This window comes from Mastigoproctus giganteus, chromosome 12 (genome assembly GCF_048544385.1).
Source record: "Mastigoproctus giganteus isolate SK-2022 chromosome 12, ASM4854438v1, whole genome shotgun sequence".
NCBI lineage: Eukaryota > Metazoa > Arthropoda > Arachnida > Uropygi > Thelyphonidae > Mastigoproctus > Mastigoproctus giganteus.
In genome coordinates this window covers 34,793,211-34,820,857 of record NC_143586.1, presented here as the reverse complement: position 1 = coordinate 34,820,857, position 27,647 = coordinate 34,793,211, and the positions used below count along the sequence as shown (strand labels likewise).

The window sequence follows — 27,647 nt, the reverse complement described above, 5'->3', positions numbered from 1 at the left end:
AAGTGTTTTCCCAATAGCCTGTGGTTTGTGAATTATCCTTCTCCAACCAAAGTCAATAACATTTCTAATAAATCTCTTATAATACTGGACAACATACCAGAACACCCCCACTTCTCTCAATGAGTTTAGTCCTAATGTAAAAATTTTTTTATGCCTTCCAATACTACTTCTATTATTCAATGAATGGATTAAGGTGTAAAAATGGCTTAAGTCCTATTACATCAGGAGGACTTTTTCTCTAGCTATTGAAGTTGTGAATGAGGAGAAAAATGCATGAAGTCTTAAAAGAATTTGGGAAATCACAACATTATAGGCATGACCATGCCTGAAAAGAAGTGAAACAGAAATCAATAAATGGAATGGGGAGCAAGTCTTGTGAAGGTTGTTTAAGAACCTCTACAGTAGCGTAGCTACCCTTTTTCGGGCCCGGAGGCAAAGAACATGTTCGGGCCCCCTACTTAATTAATGAAAATTGCAAAAAGAGGAGACAGCCAAAGATGCCGGGCCCCTAAAGGCCCCAGAGGCACTTGCCTTGACTGCCTACATGGTAGCTATGCCACTGAACCTCTAAGACTTTAATATAGAGGAGGCTTAAATATAGAGAGGCTAAAAACAACATAAGAGAGCTTAGCAAGGACATTGCATTGGAATATACAAAACCACACCAAATACCCTTACCCATAACTATGCTTACAAGAAAAGGAAAAAAGTTTGAATGGGGAAAATCTCAAGAAGCATTTTGTCTGTTCAAAGAGAAGCTTACATCCTCACCTATGTTGACGTAGGTGAGGATGACCTATGTTGAGACATTTTATATCTCAACAGATGGTGCAGGCAAAGTAATAGCTACAATTATTCATCAGAAAGTAGATGAGAATCTGAAACCAATAGGTTGCATCTACAAAAGGCAGAACAATGCCGAAGTGAATTACTCTATAATACAGAAAGAAACACACTTGTCAATGCCTTAAAAATATTGAAATATTTGTTGGCAAATCAACCCATTTCCATCTGTTTGGACCACAAGCCTTTATCCATCATATAACAAATGAAGGGCAAGAACATAACGATTCTAAAATGGGCATTTCAGATACAGGAATTCAGTGTTCAGGTTTCATACAACCAGAGAAAAAAAATATCATGGGCAGGTTACCCATCTAGAAGTGAGATGAAAAAAAAAAAAAAAAGAAAAGCACATTAAGTGAGAATGAGCAGGTGATTGGTACACCAGAACTTAATTTCTGAATCTGGTTGTGAAGAAATGAACAAAGAACCTCAGACTAATTTAACAACCAAGGAAAATGTCACTAGATAGAATGAAAGTGCTAGTCAAATAAGCAAACACTCTAATAACCTGAAAAAAATCCATCTTAGTAGAGGCATCATTAGCAGAGGCAATGATGTAAGGGAGCAAGCTTATACAGATTAAACAAAAAAAAAAAAAAAAAACACACCTTCCCATTTCACCTATCCATCCCCTCCAGCACTTTGTCTAGTTCTTCTCTGATTTTATTCAAACTATCCACTTCCACAACATCAGATGGCAGTTTGTTCCAACAATCAACCACACATTGGCTAAAGGCAAACTCATGTCACCTCATGTGCATAGTTTGAGCAAGAGGAAGAATCCCATCAACAATGAGCTTGCTCAATCCATTCAAAGCCTTAAACAACTCAAGAAAATCACCTTGCAAGTGCCTAGTCTCCACACACACACACTGCAATCTGCAGAAATGAAGCCTTCACCAATCTTATTGCCCTTCTCTGCACCTGTTCCAGAAGATCTACATCTTTCCTAAAATGAGGCCTCCAACCTGTATACAGTACTCAAGGTGTGGCCTAACCACGGCCTTGTACAAAGGGATAATCACCTCCTTATCCCTGCTAGCAAACTTCCTATACATCATTGACAAAACCCCATGACCTATCCTGGCAGCCTGTCTGCACTGATCAAAGAAATTTGTATCAGACTTCAAAATTATCTCCAGGTCTTTTTCATTTTACACTATGCTGAGCATTGTACTACTAGGTATGATAATCTGGAATTACTCCTACCCATATGCAGTACCTTGCATTAGTCAATGTAAAACTTCAACTGCCATTTCTCAGCCATCAACCTAATTTTTCTAAATCTTGTTGCAGAAGCATACCTTCATTACTATCATTAACCATCTTGTCAAACTTTGTATCATCTATAAACTTAAACATTAAGCATGATATACCTTCATCAATATAGTAACAACAGTAGTAATAGTATTCACCATATAGTGCAAGGAAATCATAAGCTTTTGCTGCACTGCCAAAAAAAAAAAAAAAAAAAACCACCACGTAGATAAGAAAATACAAATTATACAAAGAACTCCTTACACTGGTAACTAACCAGTTCACCCTTGAATTTATTCAAACTGACAGCCTCAACTACCTGTAATGGCAACTTGTTCCAGCAATCAATGACTCACTGGCTAAAAGAAAACTTCCTACAATCTAATCAACCCCTGTAATTTGAATTTATGATCCCTAGTTCTGGAATTCTATATAACATTCAGATATATTTCATATAACAGTGAGAATTCAATCTTCATTCATTTTATTAATCCCTCTCAGAGCCTTATAAACCTCAATCAGGTCACCTCTGAGGTGCCTGGCTGCCAAGCCCACATACTGAGTCTTTCCTCTTATCTTCATCCTTCTGCTGATCTCACCATTCAAATTGGCCATCTTTGGACCCTTTCAAGAAGTTCAATGTCTTTTTACAGATGAGGTCTCCATACTTGAAAAACAGTATTCCAAATGTGGTCTTACAATACCGTATAACATCCGTTTCTCAAACTGTGTTCCGGGGAACACCAGAGTTCCATGAGATGTGAACAAGTGTTCCGCAAAAAATCGTAATTAATAATTTAAAAAAATATAAATAAATAAATTTTGCATGTTTGTAGTGTGCACCACTTTTGTATCATTATAAAATTTAACATAATTTTTTTTCAGTTATTAATATACTGGCATAGACAAATAATCAAATAGACCACAGAACACTTTATTTTCATGGGCTTTGCATAGAGGTAATGACATATACGAAAAAGTAGCAGTGTGGTGATCTACTTGCCATCCATATGCAATTTAGACTGGAGTACATGGATTGAAGGGGAGGAGGAAGTGAACCGATATCACAACCAAACTCACTTCCTTATATAATTTTTTTTGATAATTATTAGTATTTTTAAATATTATTATTAAAATGTGACCATGGACTTGTGGTTCAAAAAAAGAATTTAAAACGAGAAGCAAAGTACTTCTAGTAGTGCAACTGTGGTCAATGAAAATGAACACAATATTGTCATACTTCAAAGTGAGGATGAACAATCGCAGCCTTTTGTTCCTCAAAAATCCAAAGTGAAAAAACAGGAACCAACTAATAAAAGACCAAAATGAAAGTATGATGATAGTTATTTGAATTTCGGCTTTACATGTGTTGGAAATAAAGATGCTCCTGATGCACAGTGCATCATGTGTATCAATAGATGGATAAATGTATTGTCTTTTTATACATTTATCAGATGGTGCTGGCACCACACACTAAATTGACTTGTTCAATTTATGGATACCACTAAAATACAACTTCTTCCAGCAGTTCTTTAGCTCCCACCAAACTTGTGTTTCGTAAGTGTTCCATGAATATGTATGTTGTGAGATGAAAAGTGTTCCGTGATTAAAAATGTTTGGGAAACACTGCCTTATGCAGTGGGACTATGACCTCCATATCTCTATATATGGCTCAGCCTCACCTGTACAGCCTCTTCTCAGCATGAAGGATCTTTCATTAGTAAAGGTCAATGCAAAGTACCTATTCAATTCATATGCAACATCAGCTGGTTTATCTAAGACTTTCCCACACCCAGCACACAGAAGAGGTGATAGTCGGAAGGTGCAAGATCTGGGCTAAGAGAGGTGAGGAAGAACAGTGTACCCCAGTTTTGCAATGGTCTCCATCATGCACAGACCGGTGTGGTGTCATGCATTGTCATGGAGAATCTCATTAATTTTTGTCCGGTCAAAATCTATGGATGCGGGCTTTCAACTTTTTCAACATTTACGCATATCAATGATTTGATTGTGGCATCACTCTCCAAGAAGTCCACAAGAAAGACCCATCTTTGTACCAAAACACTGTCGCCATGACTTCACGGCCGGAAGGGTGTCTTTTGAACTTCTTGCATGGTAAATTTTGATGGTGCCACTCCATTGACTGTCTCTTCGATTCAGGGTCATAACGGTGGACCCAGGTTTTGTCACCTGTGACTATGCATGAAAGAAAAACCAAACCTTTACTCTAGTAGTGCTGGAGAAGTTCCATACAGATGATTTTGCAGGCTTCTTTGTGTTCATGTGTCAGCATTTTTGGGACCCACCGGGCACAAACCTTGTTGTAGCCTAGTTCCTTTATGATGGTTATCACAGCAGGATTCCCTATATCTACTGCATTGCACAATTCGCATGTTTTGATGCAGCGGTCCTCTTTGATCAGCACATTGCCCTGGCTCTTATTGTCTGTTGTCGCTGACATTACTGGCAGGCCACTTCGGGGCATGTCAACGGTGTCACTTTACACTAGGTATATAGGGAAACTGTTCTTCAAATAGGCCTCTGGGGTTGGGTATACTCATACTATGATTTTTAGTGTTTTCCACCAACCATGGAATAAAACGAAAGACGAAAAAACCCAAATTTTTAAAATATTTAATATTTACAATAAATTATTAACAAACAAAATATTACTGATAGTAATTTTAAAATAAAACAACTGTGATATACAGGATATACTGTGATATACTGTGATAGAAGAAAACGAGGTTATGATATCCTTTGATGTAACATCGTTGTTTACCTGCATCCCAAATGACCATGGGATACATTGTGCGTACATGGCTTTAGAAAGAGACACCACCTTGAATAATAGGATGCAACTAAACTTAGAGGACATATGTAAAGGAATAGAGTTATGTCTTTTGAGTACTACCATGGTGTTTAATAACACCATGTACAAGCAGGTTAACGGTGCAGCTATGGGCTCCCCCATCAGTGCCATCATAGCTAATTTAGCGATGGAGGAGCTCGAGTCCAGACTATTTAACACTACAGTTCTCCCTATGCGTCCGTGGAAAAGGTATGTTGATGATACGTTTTCAGTTATTCGGGAAGGGAGTGAGGATGATACGTTGAATTTTCTTAATAGCTTCTCCCCGTTCATACAATTCACCTCTGAGGTAGAGGAAGGAGGGGTTTTGCCGTTCCTGGATGTGCTGATTAGTAGAAAAGGCCAGCATTTGAAAACAAAAGTATTTAGAAAATCTATGTGCAGGGGCCAATATTCACACTACAACTCAGCGCAGACTAATTATCACAGGAACAGTGTAGTAAGAGCATTAGTGGATAGGGCAAAATCCCATTGCAGTACCTCAGAGGATAGAAACTTGGAGTATGAACGTGTTACAGAGGATCTTTTGAAGTGTGGCTACCCCCGGAGGATCATAGAGAAATATATTAGTGGAGGGCAGAGTAGAAGTGAGTCCTTCACGCCAATAGCCACCGCATACATTCCCTACTATCCGGGTTTATCCGAGCGTTTAGCTCGCGTATTAAGGAATTACCAGACACGTTGTGTGCAGCTCCCAGGCAGGAAGCTGCACACAATCGTGTCACAGGTGAAGGACCCTGTCTTAAATGAAAATATAAGTGGGGTCGTATACAGTATTAAATGGCCGGAATGTGGGAGAAACAAAACGGCGTCTCAAAGATCGTCTGGGGGAGCACACAAATGCGATAAGAAATGCAGACTATGGAAAATCCGCCGTAGCTGAACATTTCTGGGAGAAGCAACATCAAATCTCCCCAGATGAAGCGGTCATCACTGATCGGGCGCATAGATTTTGGGACCGCAAGTGGCTCGAGAGCTTGCGAATTAGTTCTACTGAGAAAAATATAAATAGAGATAGGGGCACACGTATTCATCCCCTCTTTGAGGCGGTAATCCTTGGAGGGAATGAACGTTTTTGCCTGAAACGTTCCCGAGCCACTTCCGGTTCTGACGGGAACAGTACGCGTTCACGTGAGATGCACCGTGAACCTACTGGTATTTAATGATGCACCGCAAAAAACAGAAATTACACTGTTGAGAAAGAAGGCAGAAGCCTTTGAAAGCTTCAGTTAGTATTTTAGCGCTTTTAACCTGTATATTTTATTGCATTTTAAATTCGGTATTTTATTATTATCCTGTATATCACAGTTGTTTTATTTTAAAATTACTATCAGTAATATTTTGTTTGTTAATAATTTATTGTAAATATTAAATATTTTTAAAAATTTGGGTTTTTTCGTCTTTCGTTTTATTCCATGGTTGGTGGAAAACACTAAAAATCATAGTATATAGGGAAACTGGAGACCACAATAAAAACAAACAGTGTCACTTTCCCCACTCTTAAAGTGTCTTACCCAACGTCTAACTGTACTCACATCTACAGTATTGTCACCATAAAAATATGGATTTCAATAGGCGTCACTTCTTCCTTGGTAAGAAATTGAATCACCACTCTTTACTTGAAACGTATATATGTAACATCTACCATTTTGAACTGTTGTACTTACGAGACCGATCACAGCACAACTCAATATGGTGAAACTAGAGACCTCTAGTGACCACTCAGTGACACGCAAAATGATCTACGGCACCACATTTGAAAGCAAAAAATTAGGAGGCATTACTTTCATACTGGTCCTTGTAATCAATTTATATGCTGTTCTGTAATTTTTTAATTGTAAGAAATTTCTATAGTTCAAATATAAATAAAAACATAGATAGTACCAAGTGTACATTGTTGTTAACTTTAAAAGTTTCATTACCTATCTAAGAATACAATGTATCAATCATATCATGCTTGCCATGTGTTGTTTAATGTGTTCTTCACATCACAAGTGACTAAAAGTGAGAAGACTCTGAATGAGAAAAATTTTTCTTCCCATGCTTGAATGAGAAGAGAATTTTTTTTTTTTTTTTTTTTTAAGTATGATGGGAGTACACCTAATTCTGTTTTTGCATGAACTTTTTTTACACGAATTTGATTTAACACGAATTCAAAATAAATATTTCATTCTCTTTTTACGCGAGTCATTTTGATTTAACACGATTTCTATGAATTTTTTTTTGCCTAAATTCTAAGAAATTTTTTTTTATTTGTGGCATATTAGTATCATTTCTATATTACGCACCAATAGATTGGATAACAGCTAGTGTATGCGTTTTGAAACGCGTGCTTTTGCTTACCAATGTGTACGGCTAGGTATCTATGAATCATCAACGTTTTTATTGAATTTGGTGCACATCTACGGTATTCGTGCATTGTATCTTCGGCAGACATGTAGTAGTAAGCTCTATTTCAAAGTGAAAGAATCTTTAGTGAAATTTGTGCACATATAAATTTATTAATTTTGCCGATAGTCAATAAATTGTAAGTTTACAAAATTTTCGTACCTGTTTTTTATTAATTATAACTGAGATATTTTTTGGTAGCCCTTATATAATGTCGAATAATTCGCCTATTACCAAAATGAAAAGGAAAGCCATTTCTTTGGAACTTAAAATTCAAATTTTAGATCGTCTTGCAACTGGACAAGGGGCTACGTCTGTAGGAAAGCATTTTGGTGTACATGAAGTTACCATAAGAACTATTAAGAAAAATGAAGCTGCAATTAGGAAGTCGGTATGTTCTGGAACAAAAGTAAGTGTTAATTCATCATCATATACAAGAGATATTGTCAAGGAAAAAATGGAAAAGGCCCTGGTAATATGGATAGAAGATCAGTCACAAAAAAGAGTACCAGTAGATGGAAATGCCATCAAGCAAACAGCACTAAGAATTTACAGACAGATTAAAGAAAAGGAGCCAAGCACTTCATCTCAGTTAAACAGAAAGTATGAATTTTCTGCGAGTACAGGTTGGATGACAGGGTTTCTTAAAAGGAATGCTCTTCATAATATAAAAATTAAAGGTGAAACTGCATCTGCAGATGAATCGGCTGCTAAAGTATTCCCGCAGGAACTTGCGAAAATTATTGAAGATGAAGGATACACTCCTGATCAAGTGTGGAATGCAGATGAAACTGGTTTCTTCTGGAAACGAATGCCGAACAGAACGTATGTAGCCAAATCGCAGAAAACTGCTGGTGGTTTTAAGGTAGCTAAGGATCGTGTGACCTTATTATTTTCCTCCAACGCTTCAGGAGATCGTATGTTGAAACCACTGCTGGTAAATCGAGCCCTAAACCCACGTTCAATGAAAGGCGTAGATATCAATAAACTGCCTGTTCACTGGATGGCAAACAAGAAGGCCTGGGTGACCACTACTATTTTTACAGAATGGTTCAACAAATGTTTCGTCCCAGAAGTCAGACGTTATATGAATTTGAAAGGTCTCGAATTTAAAGTTCTTCTGATTCTTGACAATGCACCCGGCCATCCTTGTCTTGGAACACCCAAACGTACAAATTTTATTTCTGCCACCTAATACTACATCTTTGATACAACCGCTAGACCAAGGTATAACTGCGACAATTAAAACATACTACGTAAAACGAACATTCCAACACGTTTTGGACAAACTGAATGATGAAACACTAACAGTCATTGATGTGTGGAAGAAATTCTCAATTATGGATTGTATCAATCAAGTTGGATTAGCGTTAACTAAATTAAAAACAGCAACTTTAAATGCGTGTTGAAAAGCGGTTTGGCCACAATGTGTAAAAAGCAAAGATCCCATCAACTCTAATACGACCGAATTTCCCAACATCATTACAATGGCACACAAAATTGGTGGAGAAGGATTCGATGATCTATCGTTTGAAGATATTGATGAATTGTTAACCGACAAAGCCCTAAAAGGAGATGAAATATTAGAGGTTGTCCTTGGGACTCCTTATCCCACAGAACGTAGTGATAATGAAGAAAATGATCCTGTTCTAAATGCAGATTTAATAAAAGAAGGTCTGGAACTGGCCAGAAAATTAGGTAATCATTTTGTCAAACATGACCCTAATGAGGAACGCGCTGGGAAGTTTCAACGTGAACTGAAGTTGTTGACAGCCTCTTACAGAGAATTATATAACGGCCTAACCAAAACATGAACACAACGATTAATAACTGAATTCGTTCGTAAAACCGGTGAAACATCAGCACCAGAGGAGACTCGTGCTGATTTTGCTGAAGAGATCACAGAAAGAATTTCATTAATAGAGGAAGAAGACGATGTCCACAACATTTCTAGTGATGGCAGTGATATTCCAGTCATACGCAAACGTATGCGCCGTTTATTATCAGAAAGTGAAAATTAATAAAATCTTGTTATGTGTAAAACAGATTTTTTTTTGTTCATGAAGAATTTTTTTTCATTTCATATGCATACAAATTTATTTTAGTAGATTTTAATTACATATTATTACATGTGTATTTTGTTGAAATAAAATAATAAGCTTAAAACGAATATTTTACGTGTTTTTTTTTAATTATTTTTACTGATTTTTTTAGATTCGGAACCAATCTTCTTTTCTTCCATAAATACAATGTCTTCTTTTTACACGAATTTTTTTTACACGTATTTTTCAGGAACGTATCTATCGTGTAAAAACAGAATTAGGTGTATAAGTATAGCTAAAAGCAAAGGCAAAATAAAAATATATTTTTTTCAGAATTTAAAAGGAATTCCAAGTTAATGTTTATAAGTACACAAAGAAAATCACTTATACAGAATTATTGAGTGGCTGTTTTTATGGAAATGGACAATTAAATTAAAGTGCAAGAATCAAGACCTAGGGCAGGACAAAATATTTTTTATATTTACCACTTAACAACAAATTTGGGAACTTAAGTCTATATGGAAGTCACTCTAAATTGTGACATCCAAAGCAGGAAGTTTGCGCTGAATAAAAACTGAAAATACAGGTAGTTCCCGGCTTTACAAGTTAATTCACTCCTAGCGTGCATTCATAAAGTGAAAACTCAAAGCGAGAATTTATATTCCATAGACAATGTTAAAAACAGAGGTTACATTTTCAACAATGAAATTTGACCATTGTAATATTAAAGAAAGGTCAACAAAACAATAGTTTATGCTTAAACAATGATTTATTTGTCGAAAGAAATGAAAATGTAGCCTTTAAAATCAAGCAAATTATAATAAAGAAATTATTTGTCATACAAATGTTAAAGAATGTTTATTCTTCTTCATCATTGACTAAATGCACACTCGTTGATGATTCTTCACTCATTGTTGACATGGCACTCGTTGCACGCTTTAGCAAAAATTGGTGGTCTACTACAAGACCGCCCTCCATACAACCCAGCCTCGCACCATGCAATTTCTGAACTTTCCCAAGCCTCAAAAAAGAGTTGAGAGGAAAAACATTTAACACAAATGAAGAAGTTAAATCTGCTACATCCACTATCCTGCAACGTCTTTCAGAAAATGGGCTACAGCACATGTTTCAGAAGCTAGTGAACCTCTGCAAAAGGTGTATGGAATGTTAAGAACACTATTTCGAAAAGGAGACCCATACCCAGACCTTCCAAGTGACTCAGAGCAATAATCTCAGTCCATATATTTTCTGAACAGCCCTTGTAAATAAAAAGATATATAGCAGCAAGCATGCATTTTTGCATTGAATTTTATTACCTATCTGGAAAAACAACTGCATTTTACTATGCTGTTTAATAATGAATTCAACATGTCACAAGTGATCATGGCAGGCATAAACAGGAAGAGAGTTTTTTATTATTATAACAATGGAAGAATAAATGAAGAGTGGTATTTAAATGGTGAAATGCAAAGGCAAAATAAAAACTATATTTTGTGCAGAATATCCAAGTTAATGTTAATGAGTAAATATAGAGAAATATAAAAAGATGGCATTAGCAATGGAGAACTCATGAAAATGGCCACTGAACAGGAAAGTCCTTGAAGACTGAAGAAGAAAAAGAAAAATCTTCAGATCTATGGTCCTGACCACTAAAACATGGCTGAAGCTTTTCCAAAGCTTTCCTACTTCAGAGATAATGATGTGAATATAGAGATACTTCTCAATATATAACTATAATCACTGAAAATGCTGTGAACTGTTACAGGATGATGTGAAACAATAACAACGCCAAACTGCAACTCTTGCCAGATGTTCTTCTTCACTTCTAAGGATGATCAGCTTTCAACATCCACTACTACTGCTGCAGAAACAACAGTGATAAAATACTCAAGACCATCTTTACATGCAAGCTGTTGAACTACATTCAGTGGATTAGAGTGACCTGAAAATAAAAAAATATTACAACTATAAATAATGTAAATGCAATAAGATTTCAAACCTTTAAAGCAAACCTTTTTTTTTGCCTTTTCTTGTACATATTTTTTTTTCACAAATAATTTCTATATATAAAGGTTGCGCCGACTGGGCCACCCGGGCGGGTAAAGTGCCTGCCTGGCAATCCAAAGGTCGTGGGTTCGAATCCCGCCTCAGGCTTGGATCAAAGTACTGCAAAAAAACCTTGGGAGGTGCATTATGGCCACAGAAGCCGATGTGCCAACAAGAAAAAAAAAAAATATATATATATATATAAAGCTTGCATTTAAAAATTTAAATGTTTCATTTGCATTTATTTTTACAGAGTGAAATCATTCCTTAAAATAAATCCAGGAGCACAAGTTGCCAATCAATAATATGTTAATTTCCAAAGGACAAAAATCTTCCCCAATGAACACTAGATTCATTTAGCACTGTTTTTATGGTCCTAATTAACAGGACTAGATGGGGGAAATGCCTGCATTATTTTCTCCACAGCTGGTAACAGAAAATTATTAATAAGATCAAAATATATTAAGAAGGTTTCATAGATCAAGAAATTTAAATACCTTTCTGGGTGTTCCTCAGATATTAGCTGCTTAGCAGTTTCTCCTAATAATCTTACTGTATCAGCGTAATCCTCTACAGCATTCTCCAAGGTTTCGTGTTTTTTCATCAGATTCTGTGCAGATATCTCATCCTTACCACGATCTTCCACCATCATATATAATTCCTGCTCACTCATCCATGCTTCTGCTTCAGATGTATCAAAGTAATACTAAAAGAGAGGGGGAAAAAAAAATTTGTACACAACTCTTTTCATATTATATATCAAACGATTAAAAAAAAAAATTATTTATTCCAGGATGGAATAATTGTATACAATTATTACAATTGTATGAATCACAAAATTGAACAAAATGTTCACCAATCCACAATAAGCAGAAGACCATAAAATTCTTCAAAATCAAATATCATTCAGAACTTGACATGGTGAATTTATGGTTTTCATTTTGTAATAGCAGTTTAACAAATGGATGTCATTCTGTGAAAAGAAAGCTTTCTTCAATATTATAAATAATGTAGTTTTAGTTTCTTAAAAATTAAGTTGAATAAATGTGCTCCCTTGTTAGTACCATATCATGTAACCTTCTAATCTAATCTAGGTTGAATTTTCTATGACAAAACATAACCAATTATCTTGTATCAAATTCTTGAAAATTCTCTCTTTGAATTTAGCAATATTTAAAAAGCAATCACAAAAAAGTATCCTTCAGATGTTCCCACCATTCCAAATGGTCTAAAATAAAATAGTATTATCAATTAATCAGCAAAATTCATTAATCTTATTAAATTTCATTGTTAATTAAATTACCCTTAAATGAAATCATGACCCAGACTATAGGAGCAAAGCAGCGCGTACAAAGTAGCAGTAGTACTGCGGCTCATAGGAAAACCAAAGGGGGTTCTCTCCTATGAGCTACATTAACCAACGCATCAAAGTATAAAAATTCTCCAACGCATTAAAGTATAAAGAAGTGTGCAAAATGTGAAATACTTGCAGAACTGTCTAGAACAGGACATGTTCTAGCCAAGGAGGATGTCTTTGTGTGTGTGCTAGGTGCAGAGACTGAGGAAATTAGGCACCAACTCAGCATTCTGATGGGCATCTATGTGAGTTTGAGGTGTAGGGTTATGGCCTCGAAGAAATTAATAAGAGTGACCCATCAAGCTGTCAACTGCTCAACTCAACACCAGGGCTCACTTCTGTGCATCAGGAAACACAGCAGCAATCTCCAAGACAGAATACGCTGGTCCCACAGGAAGTAGTCTGGGAGACAGGAAATATATTATGCAAAAAGGATAGGTGGAACAGGACCAGGGTATGTCTGCCAGGGGCAAAAGTTGATGATGTTGTAGGACAAATATCATCTTTTAAGGGCACAAAAGGTGATATGATTATACACGTTGGCACTAATGACCTTAAGAGTAAGAGATCAGCAGATTTACTTAACAAGTACAGCTCAATGCTGAAAAACAAGTTGCAAGTTAGAGTTAAACTTGAAAGTGTCTCTAAATCTGCCCAGACACAATAGGAGGGATTATATGATGATAGCCTTGTCAATCAATTCAGCCCTGAACATTGTGTAAGGCTCATGGGATAGAATTTTTTTCAGCGTGGTATGTGCTTGCTAACAGGACAGACTGCTTCTACAGGGATGGGATAAACTTAAATAGCAAGGGTGCAAGAATATTTGCTGATGCTATTGAGGCAGTGTTAGGTGGGTCAGAAAACTGCTAGTTGGGGGGGATTCACAGGTTAAAAGTAGCCACAGGCAGAAGTGAAAGTGATTCTTGCACTGCTTCTATTGTAATGAGCAGCAGCCTAGAGAGCAAGTTGTGGTAGATTTCAAGAGCTGCTGGGAGTCATCATGGAACAAGTCAATACATGGGCTGTGTTAGGGTAATTAAGAGTAAGAACAGGTGCACGAATACTTGCATATGCACTAATGCTAGAAGTATAGTAAATAAATTTGATGTGCTGATCAAAGCATCAAAGGCAGATATGGTTGGGATATCAGAGACATGGCATCACACAGATATAAGCAGTGCAGAATTGGAATTTTGGGAGTAAAATGTCTACAGAAAGGATAGACTGGGAAGGAAGGGAGGGGGGGGTTATGCTGTTAGTCAAGAAACACAAAATCTAAGGAAGTGCATCCAGATGACACGGGCGGACAGTGCAATGTTGAGTCAGTTTGGTGTGACATAAGCACAGGGAAAGGGAAAATGAGAGCAACAGTGTGTTAGAGGCCTAATTACTCATATGAGCAACGAACAGTTGTGCAGAGAAATAGAGTGGTCCAGTAAATGAGAATGTCTTCTAATGGGGGATTTTAACTTTCCAGATATTGACTGGTATTCGTGGGTTGGTCACTCACATGCTAGCTAGCAACACTTTTGTGGATTTATTGGAGGATTGTTTTCTACAGAAACATGTTCAAGAAACAACCAGAGGGAGTAATACTCTTGATCTGATTATCAGCAGTGATTATTCATGCATTAAGAATTTGCATATAAAGGAACCACTAGGAGACAGTGATCACAGTGTACTGATGTGGGATTTACTTAAAGATGTAACTACCATCACGGGTAAAGGGAATGGTTTTTGCTTTCGTAAAGGTGACTACAGTAGTCTCACACAGTTTTTAAATTCTATACAATGGGATCAACTGATGATGTTGCCAATAGTGAATTCTAAATGGGAAGCCTTCAGGGACATAATCTTCGAGGCTACTAGGCTTTTCATACAAATTAAGAAATACTGTTCAAGGTTCAGGCCTAAATGGATGTCAGATGAAAAATGCATGGGATGCATATAAATTATCAGGCGACACAGAAACCTACGGCAGATATAAGCTAGTCTGTAATCAAAGACAAAGGTAGGTAGGCCTTAGGTAGGCAAAGACAGATTACAAGAAATCTTTGGCAAAAGATGTAAAGAAAAACAGCAAAGAGTTCTTTACTTATGTAAACTCTAGAAAGAAGGGGTTGAATTAGAATGGTTCAACTATTCATGAATCCTAGTCAAACTGCTAATAAACTGAATGAGTATTTTCCATCTACATTCACACATGAGGAATTATTCAAGGAGGGGAATTCCAGATTATCAAATTCTAACAGGGAGCTAAGTGATTTTGTAATAATTGAGAGCAAAGTGGAGGAAAAATTGTTGAAGTTAAACATAAAAAAGGCACCTGGGTTGGATGGAATCTATCCAGTTATATTGAAGGAAGCAGTGAGGGAAGTTAGGAAACCTTTAGCCATAATTATGAGAGCATCCTTAGATTCAGAGGAGATCCCATTTAACTGGAGATGTGCAAATGTATCCCCAATTCACAAAGGGGGGTTCAAAGGATGACACAAATAATTATAGACTTGTTAGTTTAACTTCTGTTCAGGGTATTTAATGGAGACACTGGTTAAATCAGTGATACAGGTTCACCTAGACAAGACTGCAGTAATAATTCAGACACAGCATGGGGTTGTTAAAAGGAAGTCTTGTCTGACCAATTTGATAGGATATTACAGAGCCCCCCAGAGTTCGGTGTTTGGTCCATTTTTCTTTTGTGTATTTATCAATGATATTGATGAAGGTATATCAGGCTTAATGTCCAAAGGTTGGCAGGGTTGTTAATGACTAAAGACAGTATTTAACTGTAAGAGGATCTAGAAACGTTAGGCAGATGGGCTGAGAAGTGGCAACTGAAGTTTTACATTGACAAATGCAAAATGCAAAGTACTGCATGTGGGTAGCAGTAACCTGAAAAATACATACTCATTAGCTAATCAAATATTCATTACCCTGGGGGTAATTGTGCAGTCAGATATGAAGTTCTCTGAACAATGCAGATGGGCTGCTAGAACAGGTCATGAAGTTTTGTCAATGATAAATAGGAATTTTGCTAGCAGAGACAAGGAGGTGATTATCCCTTTGGATAAGGCAATAGTCAGGCTACACCTTGAGCACTGCGTACAAGTATGTAAGCCTCATTTTAGGAAGGATGTAGAGTTGCTAGAATGAGTACGGAGAAGGTATTAGTAGTAGTGACATGTGATGCAAGAAAGCAAGTGTATGAGCTTATACAGCATCAGCCAAGAAAAAAAAAAAAAAAACCACACCATTCCATCCAAATGCCTGTCCAGTTCCTCCTCAAATTAATTTAACCTATCAACTTCCACAACGACAGGTGGAAGTTTGTTCCAGCAATTAACAACCCGCTGGCTAAAGGCAAATTTCCGCACATCTATTGTACATCTGTCTTTTCTTAATTTGAATTTATGCCCCCTTAGGTTTATAATCTGAAAAAGTGGAAGGATCCCATCAGAATTCAGCATTCTCAACCCATTCAAGGCCTTATACATCTCAATCAGATCACTGTGCAGGTGCCTAGTCTCCAGCCACTGCAATTTACAGAACTTAAGCCTCTCTTGGTAAGAGGATCCCTTCAATCACCTCACTAATCTTGTTGCCCTTCTAAATACACACTCAAGCAAATTTACATCCTTCCAAAAATGAGGCCTCCAGACCTGTACGCAGTACTCAAGGTTTGGCCTTACCATTGCCTTATACATAGGGACAATCACTTCCTTTTCCCTGCTAGCAAAATTCCTATATATCATTGACAAAACCCCATGACCTGACCTGGCAGCCTGTCTGCATTGTTCAGAAAACTTCATATCTGACTGCACAATTACTCCCAGGTCTTTTTCATTTTCTACCACCTTAAGTGTAGTACCACACAGTTGGTACGTTTCTCTGGGGTTACTTCTACTCATATGCAGTACTTTGCATTTTCAAGGTTAAACTTCAGTTGCCATTTCTTAGCCCATCTGCCCAAATTTTCTAGATCCTGTTGCAGTAGCACACTGCCATTACTGTCATTAACAACCTGCCAACCTTTGTATCATCTGCAAACTTAGACACTAAGCCTGATATACCTTCATCAATATCATTGATAAATATACAAAACAACAGTGGACCCAACACCGAACCCTGTGGGACTCCACTAATAAAATTAGTCCACGAAGAGCAGCACCCATTGATTACCACCCCGTCTTCTCCCACTCAACCATCCTTTTATCCATTGTAGCAACTTACCCTTAATTAACCATTCTGCTCCAATTTGTACAATAGTCTTCCATGCACAACAGTGTCAAAAGCTTTCCTGATATCCAAATATATGATATCAAAATTATTTTTTGCATCCAGTTCCTTTGTAAGTCTTGCAGTCTTGTCTAGATGATCCTGCAATGCATCTTTAATCAATCACTCCATTATTTTACCCGGAAGAAGTTAAACTAACTGGTCTGTAATTACTCGTGCCACCCTTCGATCACCCCTTCGTGAAGTGGGGATACATTCGCACATCTCCAGTCCATGGTCACCTCCCTTGAGTCCAAGGATGCTCTCATAATTATGGCTAAGGGTTTGCCTAGTTGCTTTGCCGCCTCCTTTAATATAACTGGATAGATCCCATCCACCCCAGGTGCCTTTTTTATGTTTAACAATTTCTCCTCCACTTTTCTCTCAGTTATTACAAAATCATTAAGCATCCTACTACAATTTGATAACTTCTCCTCCACTTTTCTCTCAGTTATTACAAAATCATTAAGCATCCTACTACAATTTGATAACCTTCTGCCATTTTCAAACCTTAATAACTCATGTGTGAATGTAGATGCAAAATACTCATTCAGTTTTTTTGCTATCTGAGCAGGATCATCAACAGTCAACCCATCGATATCAAATGGACTAATCAGATTCATCCCCTTTCTTTTAGAGTTTATATAAGTAAAGAAATCCGTGCTGTTTTTCTTAGCATCCTTTGCCTACGGTCCAACAAGATTGGTGAGAGGAACAAAGGGGTACACTAACGAAGAAAGACTAAAGTTCTGCAAGTTGCAGGTTCTGGAGAGTACACCTGCGATATGATCAGATTGACGTGTATAGGCCCTTGAATCGTTTGAGGAGGCTCAATCCCGATGGGATACTTCTGCCTGCTCAGACTAAGAACATGAGGGCCCATAGATTCAAATTGAAGAAAGACAGTTGAATAATAGTTTTGCAGAAGTTTGCCTTTAGCCAGTGTGTAATTGACTGCTGGAACATACTTCTATTTGTTGTTGGGGAAGTCGATAGCTAAAATAAATTTAAGGCTGAACTAGACAAACATGTGGAGTGACCGGATGGGCGAAATGAGAATTTTTTTTTTTTTTTGGGTGATTCTGTATAAGCTTCCTTTCTTGCACCATGTGCCTCAACTAATGCTAATAAATCCTGAAGAACTGTATGAAAAATTGGTGCACAGTCTGACTGTGGTTCTAGATGTAAAGTTGTAGGATTAATTGGACCATATTTTTTCAAAGAGGAACTCAAATAGTAGATTTTAGAATAATACATCTGTCTGATACAAACTAATATATATATATATATATATATATATATATATATATATAGGGTGTCTCAAAAATATTGGTACAAACGTTTAGGGGAAGTAGGTAACATCTAAAGAAATGTGAATCGCATAGGAACTCATAACCAGAAACGTCACGGGAAAGTAGTAGCAGAGGCACAAGAAGCAGAAATGACACAAGACAGTAATTTGTGGCAAACATTTATTTGACATAATATTAACAATGGAGTACGAGATGGATGCATTTCATGATGTTACAACAGATACTCGAAGGTTCCACCATGAGACGTGATGCATGCATCACACCGACGCAGCATGGATTGGCGGACATGGTCGAACACACCTGGAGTTTGACAGTGGCAGCAGCGCAGTCGAGATCCATTTCCGTCTCCACAGGCGATTCATAGACGATAGATTTGAGGGCCCCCACAGAAAGAAATCAAGGCTCGATAAATCAGGTGAGTGGGTGGGCCAGGCAACGGGTCCACCACGGCCAATCCATCGATGCCCAAAACGCCTGTTCAAATGGTCATGAACACACCTTCCATAATGGGCAGGCGCCCAGTCATGTTGAAACCAAATGTTGTGTCTCACATTTGCTGGAACATCGTCAAGTAACCCTGGTAGAACTTGTTCAAGAAAGATCCGATATTTAGCGGAGTTCATGTGGGATGGTAACAGATATGGGCCGACTAAGCAGTCACCGACCATAACTGCCCCACACATTTATTGCGAAGTACTGTTGTGCCACATGTGGGTGCACACCGTGTGGGGCCTCTGCTAATCCATACACTAGGTGCATGTCTGCCAGCTCAGAGTTCGTATATCGATACATGCTCTTTGTGCGACGACTACTGCTTGAATGAGTAAACCAGAAATTTTCCCTCTCGCAAACTGATGAACTGTGTTTATGGGTTCTGGGTTCCTATGCGATTCACTGATGAACTGTGGTTATGGGTTCCTATGCGATTCACATTCCTTTAGATGTTACCTACCTCCCCTAAATGTTTGTACCAATATTTTTGAGACACTCTGTATATATATATACAGGCATACCTCGGTTAACGTTACCTCTGATAACGAAGCTTCGATATAACGAAGTCGGCAATTTCAAGCCCCATTTAACATAAAAAAAATATTCCAGTTTAATCACCTGAAATCTAAACAAACTGAAGAAATTACGGAAACCTTTGGGGCTTCTCGTGGTTGGTTCGAGAAATTTAAAAAACGGGCCAGGATTCATAGTGTAAAATTAACAGGAGAAGCTGCAAATAAGTTTCCAAAAAAACTAAAGGAAATAATTGAACGTGAAAATTTTCCAAATTTGGTGTTGAATGTTGACGAAAGCGGTTTGTTCTGGAAACGGCTACCAACAAAAAGCTTCATATCTATTGAAGAAAAATCAGCTGCTGGGTTCAAAGCAGCCAAAGACCGTTTAACGTTACTCTTTGGATCAAATGCCTCTGGCGATTATAAATTAAAATTGTTATTAGTTTACCATTCAGAAAATCTGAGGGCGTTAAAAGGTAACATAAAAATGAATTCACCTGTAATATGGAAAGCAAATAGAAAAGCGTGGGTTACCAAGGAGTTATTTACTGATTGGTTTGTTAACCACTTTTGTCCTGAAGTAAAACGGTATTGTCAAAAAAACAACTTTGAAGAAAAAGCTCTTTTGTTGTTAGACAATGCTCCGGGACATCCTACTGATCTTAACACGTTGCATTCCTGTCAAAGTTGTGTTTCTTCCAGCAAACACAACTTCCCTGATTCAACCATTGGATCAGGGAGGAAAAGCATCATTTAAAGCTTATTATCTGCGTCGAACATTAAGCAGTTTAACTGAACTAGAGGATAAAGAGGAAATGACAGTTAAAACTTTTTGGAAAAACTACACCATTAAAAACGCAATTGAAAACATTGATAGTTCTTGGAAAGAAGTCACTAAGAAATGCTTAAATGGAGTTTGGCGCAAAATATGGCCAGAAGTTGTACTAGAAGAAGAAAATAACATCCAAGAAATTGGAAATGAAGTTATCCAGATGGCTCAATCAATAGGTTTCGAAAATGTCAATGAAGAGGATTTTAGAAATTTATTGAATGCAGAAGATAATGGTTTTTCAGTGGAAGATTTAGAAAACCTTGTTAGCAATGAAGACGAAGTTAAAGACGTTCCTGCCGAAAAAGTGTTAACAACCAAAGATTTAAAAAGGTGCTTAAATGACATTGAAAACGTTAAATTTTTTTAGTGAAAATGATCCTGATTTAGGAAGAAGTATTATTGTTAAGCGATCAGTATTAAATGCAATAACTCCGTATAGGCAATTGTTAAATGAAAGAGAAAAAGAGCATAAACAATCAACTTTAGACTCGTATTTTAAAATGTGATTTCGCTTTGTATATAAGTTGACTGTTTATTTAATAAAACTTTTCTTTGTACGAAAAAAAAGCTTTTCATTTTCTTTACGTAAGAACGTATCCCTATTCTGGCCATAGTATTTTTACCTCTGAAAACGAAGTTTCACTTAACGAAGTAATTTCGTGGAACGCATCCTATTCGTTATTCGAGGTATGCCTGTATATATATATATATATATATATATATATATTTTTTTTTTTTACAAAATGAGCTTCAAGACTAAGAGCAGATCAGAAGTTTTCTTTATAGTCCACACTTTCTGCTACTATTCAAGTATGAGATACCAATCCATGCTATTACAAGATCAGAGTACTCCTGATCCCTGACATCAGTACAAATGACCTTTCCTGTGGAAATATCTGAAGAAACGAGATTTCTGCGATTGCTTTTCATATATTGCTAAATTAAAGAGAAAATTACAGAAGAAATCAGTGATGATGATAACTTGCCATGTCATCGAAATTTTCAAACACTGATTAGAAAGCTTTGTAACTAATGATGGTACACTCTCACCCCAAACTTAACCTTTTAAAGTTAGGACCATTTGTTTGTAAAATAAAAACCATTAGTTCACAATGCCACATCCTGTACAATAATAATTACAGTTACCTTCTTCCAACAACTTCACTGAAAATCTTTCCTCCCCCTCCATAGTACTATCAAAATACAGATAAACAATGCTATACAGGGTGTTTAAAAAATCATGGTCAATAATTTAAAGGTGAAAAGTACAAACTAAAATAAGCAAAAAAGTCCCAGTGAACATCGGGCTGCAAATGAACTGTTTTCGAGATAATGCACATTTCCTGTTAAAATCTGCCACCAAATACAGATAAATAATGCTATACAGGGTGTTTAAAAAATGGTCAATAATTTAAAGGTGAAAAGTACAAATTAAAATAAGCAAAAAAGTCCCAGTGAACATCGGGCTGCAAATGAACTGTTTTCGAGATAATGCACATTTTCTGTTAAGATCTGCCACCGATTATGGGAGCACTCTGGGAGGGTAGTCTGTATTGCTGAGACCTTGTACACGCTGGATATGGTAGGGGTACAGTATTTGGCGATGTAAAATTTGCCACACACTGCTATGACTCAGTACACACTCTTGCAGAGCAACCCTCCTTGTTGAAATTCCTTGATTTTGTTCTATTCTTCCTGACATTCTTTCCTCAACATCAAGTGTTATGTGCTTCTGGGCCTACCTGCTCGTACCCATGTACGAAGCACCCATGTTCTCTAAGGTGTTGATGTACCCTGATGAATGTGTGCCTGTTGGGCTGCCTTTGGCAGGGAAATGCTTCTTGGCAGAAACATGAAGCCTCAAACGCACTGCCGTTGGCTTAACTTTGCCATACATGTCCACATACTCTTTGTTGCTGTAACCTCTTTCGTGTTGACTATCCTTTGGCAAGTACTGGCATGCCTGCTACGTCTCAGAGCATTGAGAAGGGGGAAAGGGAGAGAATGAGCATAATCTAACCTAAACAAACAAGTCAGTGGTGGATCCCAACTAGAAATGTGCAATGATTCACTTAAGGACCCATGTTTACTAGGCTTTTTTTGCACTTTTGAAACACTGTGTGTGTGTGTGTGTGTGTGTGTGTGTGTGTGTGTGTGTGTGTGTGTGTGTGTGTGTGTGTGTGTTCATTAAAACTTGTTTTGCTATATTTTTATTTTTTTCTGCAAGTGTAGATGAAAACTCTTTCCTTTGTTACTATAAAATGTGTTAAAAAATGCAATAAAAACATTCTGAAAAATAATAACAGTATTATAAAAGTAAACTAGATAGTGTGAATCAGAGCTGTAATACTCAATACGTTCTACGTTGATATTAATATTTGTAAAATAATAAGAGGAATTTACCTCAATACAGTACGTAGAACACTTCCGTATGATACTCTCCAGAAATTAAAACGAAAAATTTACATTAGAGTAAAAAATAAATAATTAAAAACCAATTTAACACAATTCAAATCAATTTAGAACAATTAAAAATTAAAAAGAATCTAACAAAAATATTCAAAACGATTTTCCTTCCTGAAGCTGACAACGCTTTTCGACCACATGTTGCGATCACAGGAATGAAAATTACCGAATAGGGTTGAACCTGAAACTTAAATAGTGATTATCTGTCTTCGTGCATGCGTGTAAAGGTCCACACACCAGAGATCAAATATGGCCGACGAACATTAACAGAATTCTCATGTAATTTAATTTCTAGGTTTCTGCAATTAATAGTCGCTTATAATTACATTGAACATTAAGTATTTTGGCCTCATTAAATAAAAAAGTATGTTTTTCGTTAATGGCATGAAAGGCTAATTCTGAAGAGAAGCACGAACTAAGGCTTCATGTTGATTTACACGAATATTCAAAGAAAATCGCGTCGAACCTTGGTAAGTCGCAATCACCACAGGAAATGTTGTATACCAGATCATTAATTTGTGTTGCGAACGCGGAAAGAACAGAGTGATTGTTCAGTATAGTGTGTAATTTCCGTATTGGCCTGGCCACAATTTTAAATTCGGTATCTTTAAAGAATCTATTAAGCTGTCTGTGCCACCGTTCAACATATGGGACAGAAATGAAGTATTTTTTGATATTACTATTGTTGGTTGGTGTAGTACTTTGTATCCTATCCTTAGCCTGTACCCTAATTTGGTTTACTGTGGCAAGAGGATAACCCCTGTTTAAGAACCTGCTAGTTAATATTTGTATTTCTGAGCCCAAAGCAGATTCCGTCGTTGAATATTTATAGGCATTTGGAAATTGATTAAAGATAATCGATCTTTTGTAGGTGAATGGGTGATAGCTATTATAATGTAGAAGCATACCGGTGTTTGTAGGTTTTCGATAGAGGCTAAATTGGATTTTATTGGAGTCCTGAGTAAGCGGGACTTTTAGAAAGTTTAATGACTTTGTATCCGTATCCTCCCTTTCCAATGTAAATTTGAGTCTAGAATGAATATTATTAAATGAATGTAAAATGTCTTGAATAGTACTACTCTCAGTAATAACTAGAACATCATCTAAATATCTCCCATAGTACGTGATACGTGGTCGAAAAGGTGTCAAATGTATATGCTCAATCGTTGAGAGATAGATCTCTGACATTAAGCCGTTCAGGCTCAAACCCATTGGCAATCCAAAAATTTGTTTGTATACCTTGTCTCGAAAGGTGATATAGTTGGCCTCAATTAACAGTTTAATTAAGTGAAAAATTTCCTTAATAGGTAGCTTCGTATAATTACACGTAATATTGTTACGCTTGCCTTAAAATCTCAATATTCAAATAAACAAAAGTACCTTTCCCAGGTTAAGAAGCTTTGCGATAAATTAAAAAATTATCTACATCCGAACGATTGGTCTGTTTTGAAGACCTCCATAGACTTGCGACGGGAAGCACAGGCCTTAGAAATAAAAAAACAGATAGGTTAATAAATTGCAAACAATATCGGATAGGTCAAGACACGTTCATGCGAATTCTAACACACTGTCGCAGGCTTGCGACCAAGTATATATGAGTTGGGTGACAACTCCCCCACAGACACAACGTACAACCAGAATACGTCAGCTAGTTCACGAACACCCCCTCACTCAGTATTCAACAAACTGACATATTAACAGGTTACAAATCTTTCCTAGTGTACGCTATCGCAGGACCATATTTCACTTTTATTCAAAGGACTAAATTATAATTTTACCACCTTGAAAACTACTTAAAACACAATGTGTAATTGATATTGAATTTTGACTTCGTAATGTTCCACAAAAAGATTTATTTATTCAACAAATTAACCAAGTAGTGAATAACATAAAAGAAACACGACTTCCTAAATTGAATACACATGACAGTTCAGCTTTACGAGAACCTCGGAGAAATAAGGACATTATTATACAGAGGGCAGATAAAGGAGATACAGTGGTAATACTAGATAAACCTGATTACATTAATAAGTTAGATTCAGTTGTTTCAAATACCTCCACTTATCCTGAAGTAGACCCGGCACTGTTTACCAATTTGGTCAATCAATAAAATAAAACGTTAACCGCATATCGAAAAAACGACTACATTACTATGCCCAGTTAAAGGAATTGAAGGCCAGAACATACAATATTCTTGCACTTTTCGGTCAGGTAAAATTACACAAGACTGGATTTCCTATTCGACCTATTGTTTCCTACAGGAACTCTGCATTTTCATCCATAGCCACACATGTATATAGCATTATAAAACCCTTTAGACAGGTAATACAATTTGGGATTAACTACAATACATTATTTAATAATCTTAAAGACTGTAGACTTGGCGACAATGACAATTTATTCTCACTAGATGTTACCTCGTTATATACGAATGTAAACGTTGAATACACATTAGATATTATTTGGGATATGTTAAATAAAAACTCGATACCGATTAATTATACGAAGCTACCTATTAAGGAAATTTTTCACTTAATTAAACTGTTAATTGAGGCCAACTACATCACCTTTTGAGACAAGTTGTACAAACAAATTTTTGGATTACCAATGGGTTTGAGCCTGAGCGGCTTAATGTCAGAGTTCTATCTCTCAATGATTGAGCATATACATTTGACACCTTTTCGACCCAGTGTCACGTACTATGGGAGGTATTTAGACGATGTTCTAGTTACTACTGACAGTAGTACTATCCAAGACATTTTACATTTATTTAATAATATTCATTCTAGACTCAAATTTACATTGGAAAGGGAGGATACGGATACATTAAACTTCTAAAAGTCCCGCTTACTCAGGACTCCAATAAAATCCAATTTAGCATCTATCGAAAACCTACAAACACCGGTATGCTTCTAGATTATAACAGCTATCACCCGTTCCTACAAAAGATCGATTATCTTTAATCAATTTCTAAATTGCCTATAAATATTCAACAATGGAATCTGCTTTGGGCTCAGAAATACAAATATTAACTAGCAGGTTCTTAAATAGGGGTTATCCCCCTTGCCACAATAAACCAAATTAGGGTACAGGCTAAGGATAGGATACAAAATACTACACCAATCAACAATAGTAATATCAAAAAATACTTTATTTCTGTCCCATATGTTGAACAGTGGCACAGACAGCTTAATAGATTCTTTAAAGATACCGAATTTAAAATTGTGGCCAGGCCAATACGGAAATTACACACAATACTGAACAATCACTCTGTTCTTTCCGCGTTCGCAACACAAATTAATGATCTGGTATACAAAATTTCCTGCGGTGATTGCGACTTACCAAGGTTCGACGCGATTTTCTCTGAATATTCGTGTAAATCAACATGAAGTCTCAGTTCGTGCTTCTTGTTCAGCAGCGTCAGAATTAGCCTTTCATGCCATTAACGAAAAACATACTTTTTTTGTTTATCGAGGCCAAAATACTTAGTGTTCAACGTAATTATACGCGACTATTAATTGCAGAAACCGAAGAAATTAAATTACACGAGAATTCTGTTAATGTTCGGCGGCCATATTCGATCTCTGGTGCGTGGACCTTTACGTGCATGCGCGAAGACAAATAATCACTATTTAAGTTTCAGGTTCAACCCTATTCAGTAATTTTCATTAGATTCTTTTTAATTTTTACTTGTTTTAAATTGATTTGAATTGTGTTAAATTGGTTTTTAATTATTTTTTACTCTAATGTAAGTTTTCGATTTTTTCGTTTTAATTTCTGGAGAGTATCATACGGAAGTGTTCTACGTACTATATTGAGGTAAACTCCTCTTATTACTTTTCAAATATAAAAGTAAAAGTAAATACTTATAGTGAAAAATGTAAACACGTCTTAGAGAAATCTCTACAAAATTCTATGGTGGGATAAGTCGATGACAAAACCTCTCAATTTTATTAATGTTGCTTATTATGTTTAGTTTATTCAATACATTTAAAGCTTTAAACAATTACATCCGATCTCACAGTTTCCTAGTTTTCAGATGCTGCAATTAACAAAAATGAAGTCTTTCTTGGTAACAGTACTCGTTTGTGTCCCTAGTAATCTTAATACTCTTCTCTGTACCCATTATAGCAGCTTTACATCCTTCCTAAGATGAACCTTCCAGAACTTTGAAGATGCTTGCTAACATTAGTGGTGGCAAATGATGTAAGAAAGCAAGCTTATACAGTATCAGCACAAAAAAAAAAAAAAAAAAAACACTTGTCCATCCTTCTGACAATGTGTTTAATTCTTCCTTATAAATTTATTCAAACTACTCACAACAGATGTTGCAGTTTGCAGCAACAATCTCATTATTGTATTGTCTCCACTGTCCAACACAATGGAATAATCATCTTCTCATTGCTGACAAAATTCATTGTTTGTTACTTCTAATTTATTCAACTTCCTTACATTTATTAAATTTAATTTCATTATGGCTTAAGTTTTATTCATCAACATAAAAACCATACTGCATCCTCAATCTTATCCACCACAATATGGATTTCACTAGTATAAATATAGCAGCTAAATACAAGAATAAGCTATCCTGTTTTCTTTAACCCTTTCACTATTAGAGTTCTGAATGCAACATACTATCATCAGCAAAACTATGAATAGGATTCGCGGTCAATGAAAGATCATCATTAATACAGAAGTGGAAAAGAGCGGGAGAAAGAACTAAACCTTGAAGAGAGAGAGAGAGCAGAGCTGCACCAAACAGACAACAATCCATAAGATGCAAGTGTATTTAGAAGACCTTTATGCCAAACATGACCAGAGGCCTTAAAAATGTAAGGGGGCAAATGCTTGAGTTTCACCAAACTTTCCAATGAATTTGTACATATACGGATAACATAAGCCAAAATATCACCAGTAGATTGACACTAATGGAATCCATGCTG

The 27,647-nt window shown here is 36.5% G+C and overlaps 1 protein-coding gene across 1 annotated transcript in view; it reads right to left on the bottom strand.

The window, feature by feature from the left end:
• LOC150076876 (spectrin beta chain-like) overlaps positions 1-27,647 on the bottom strand; it is an 800,006-nt gene that overhangs the window by 283,536 nt on the left and 488,823 nt on the right. Inside the window, exon 32 of the mRNA XM_090386889.1 lies at positions 11,949-12,157. Within this exon, the coding sequence (XP_090243015.1) occupies positions 11,949-12,157 (209 nt within the window). The remainder of the gene's footprint in view (positions 1-11,948; positions 12,158-27,647) is intronic.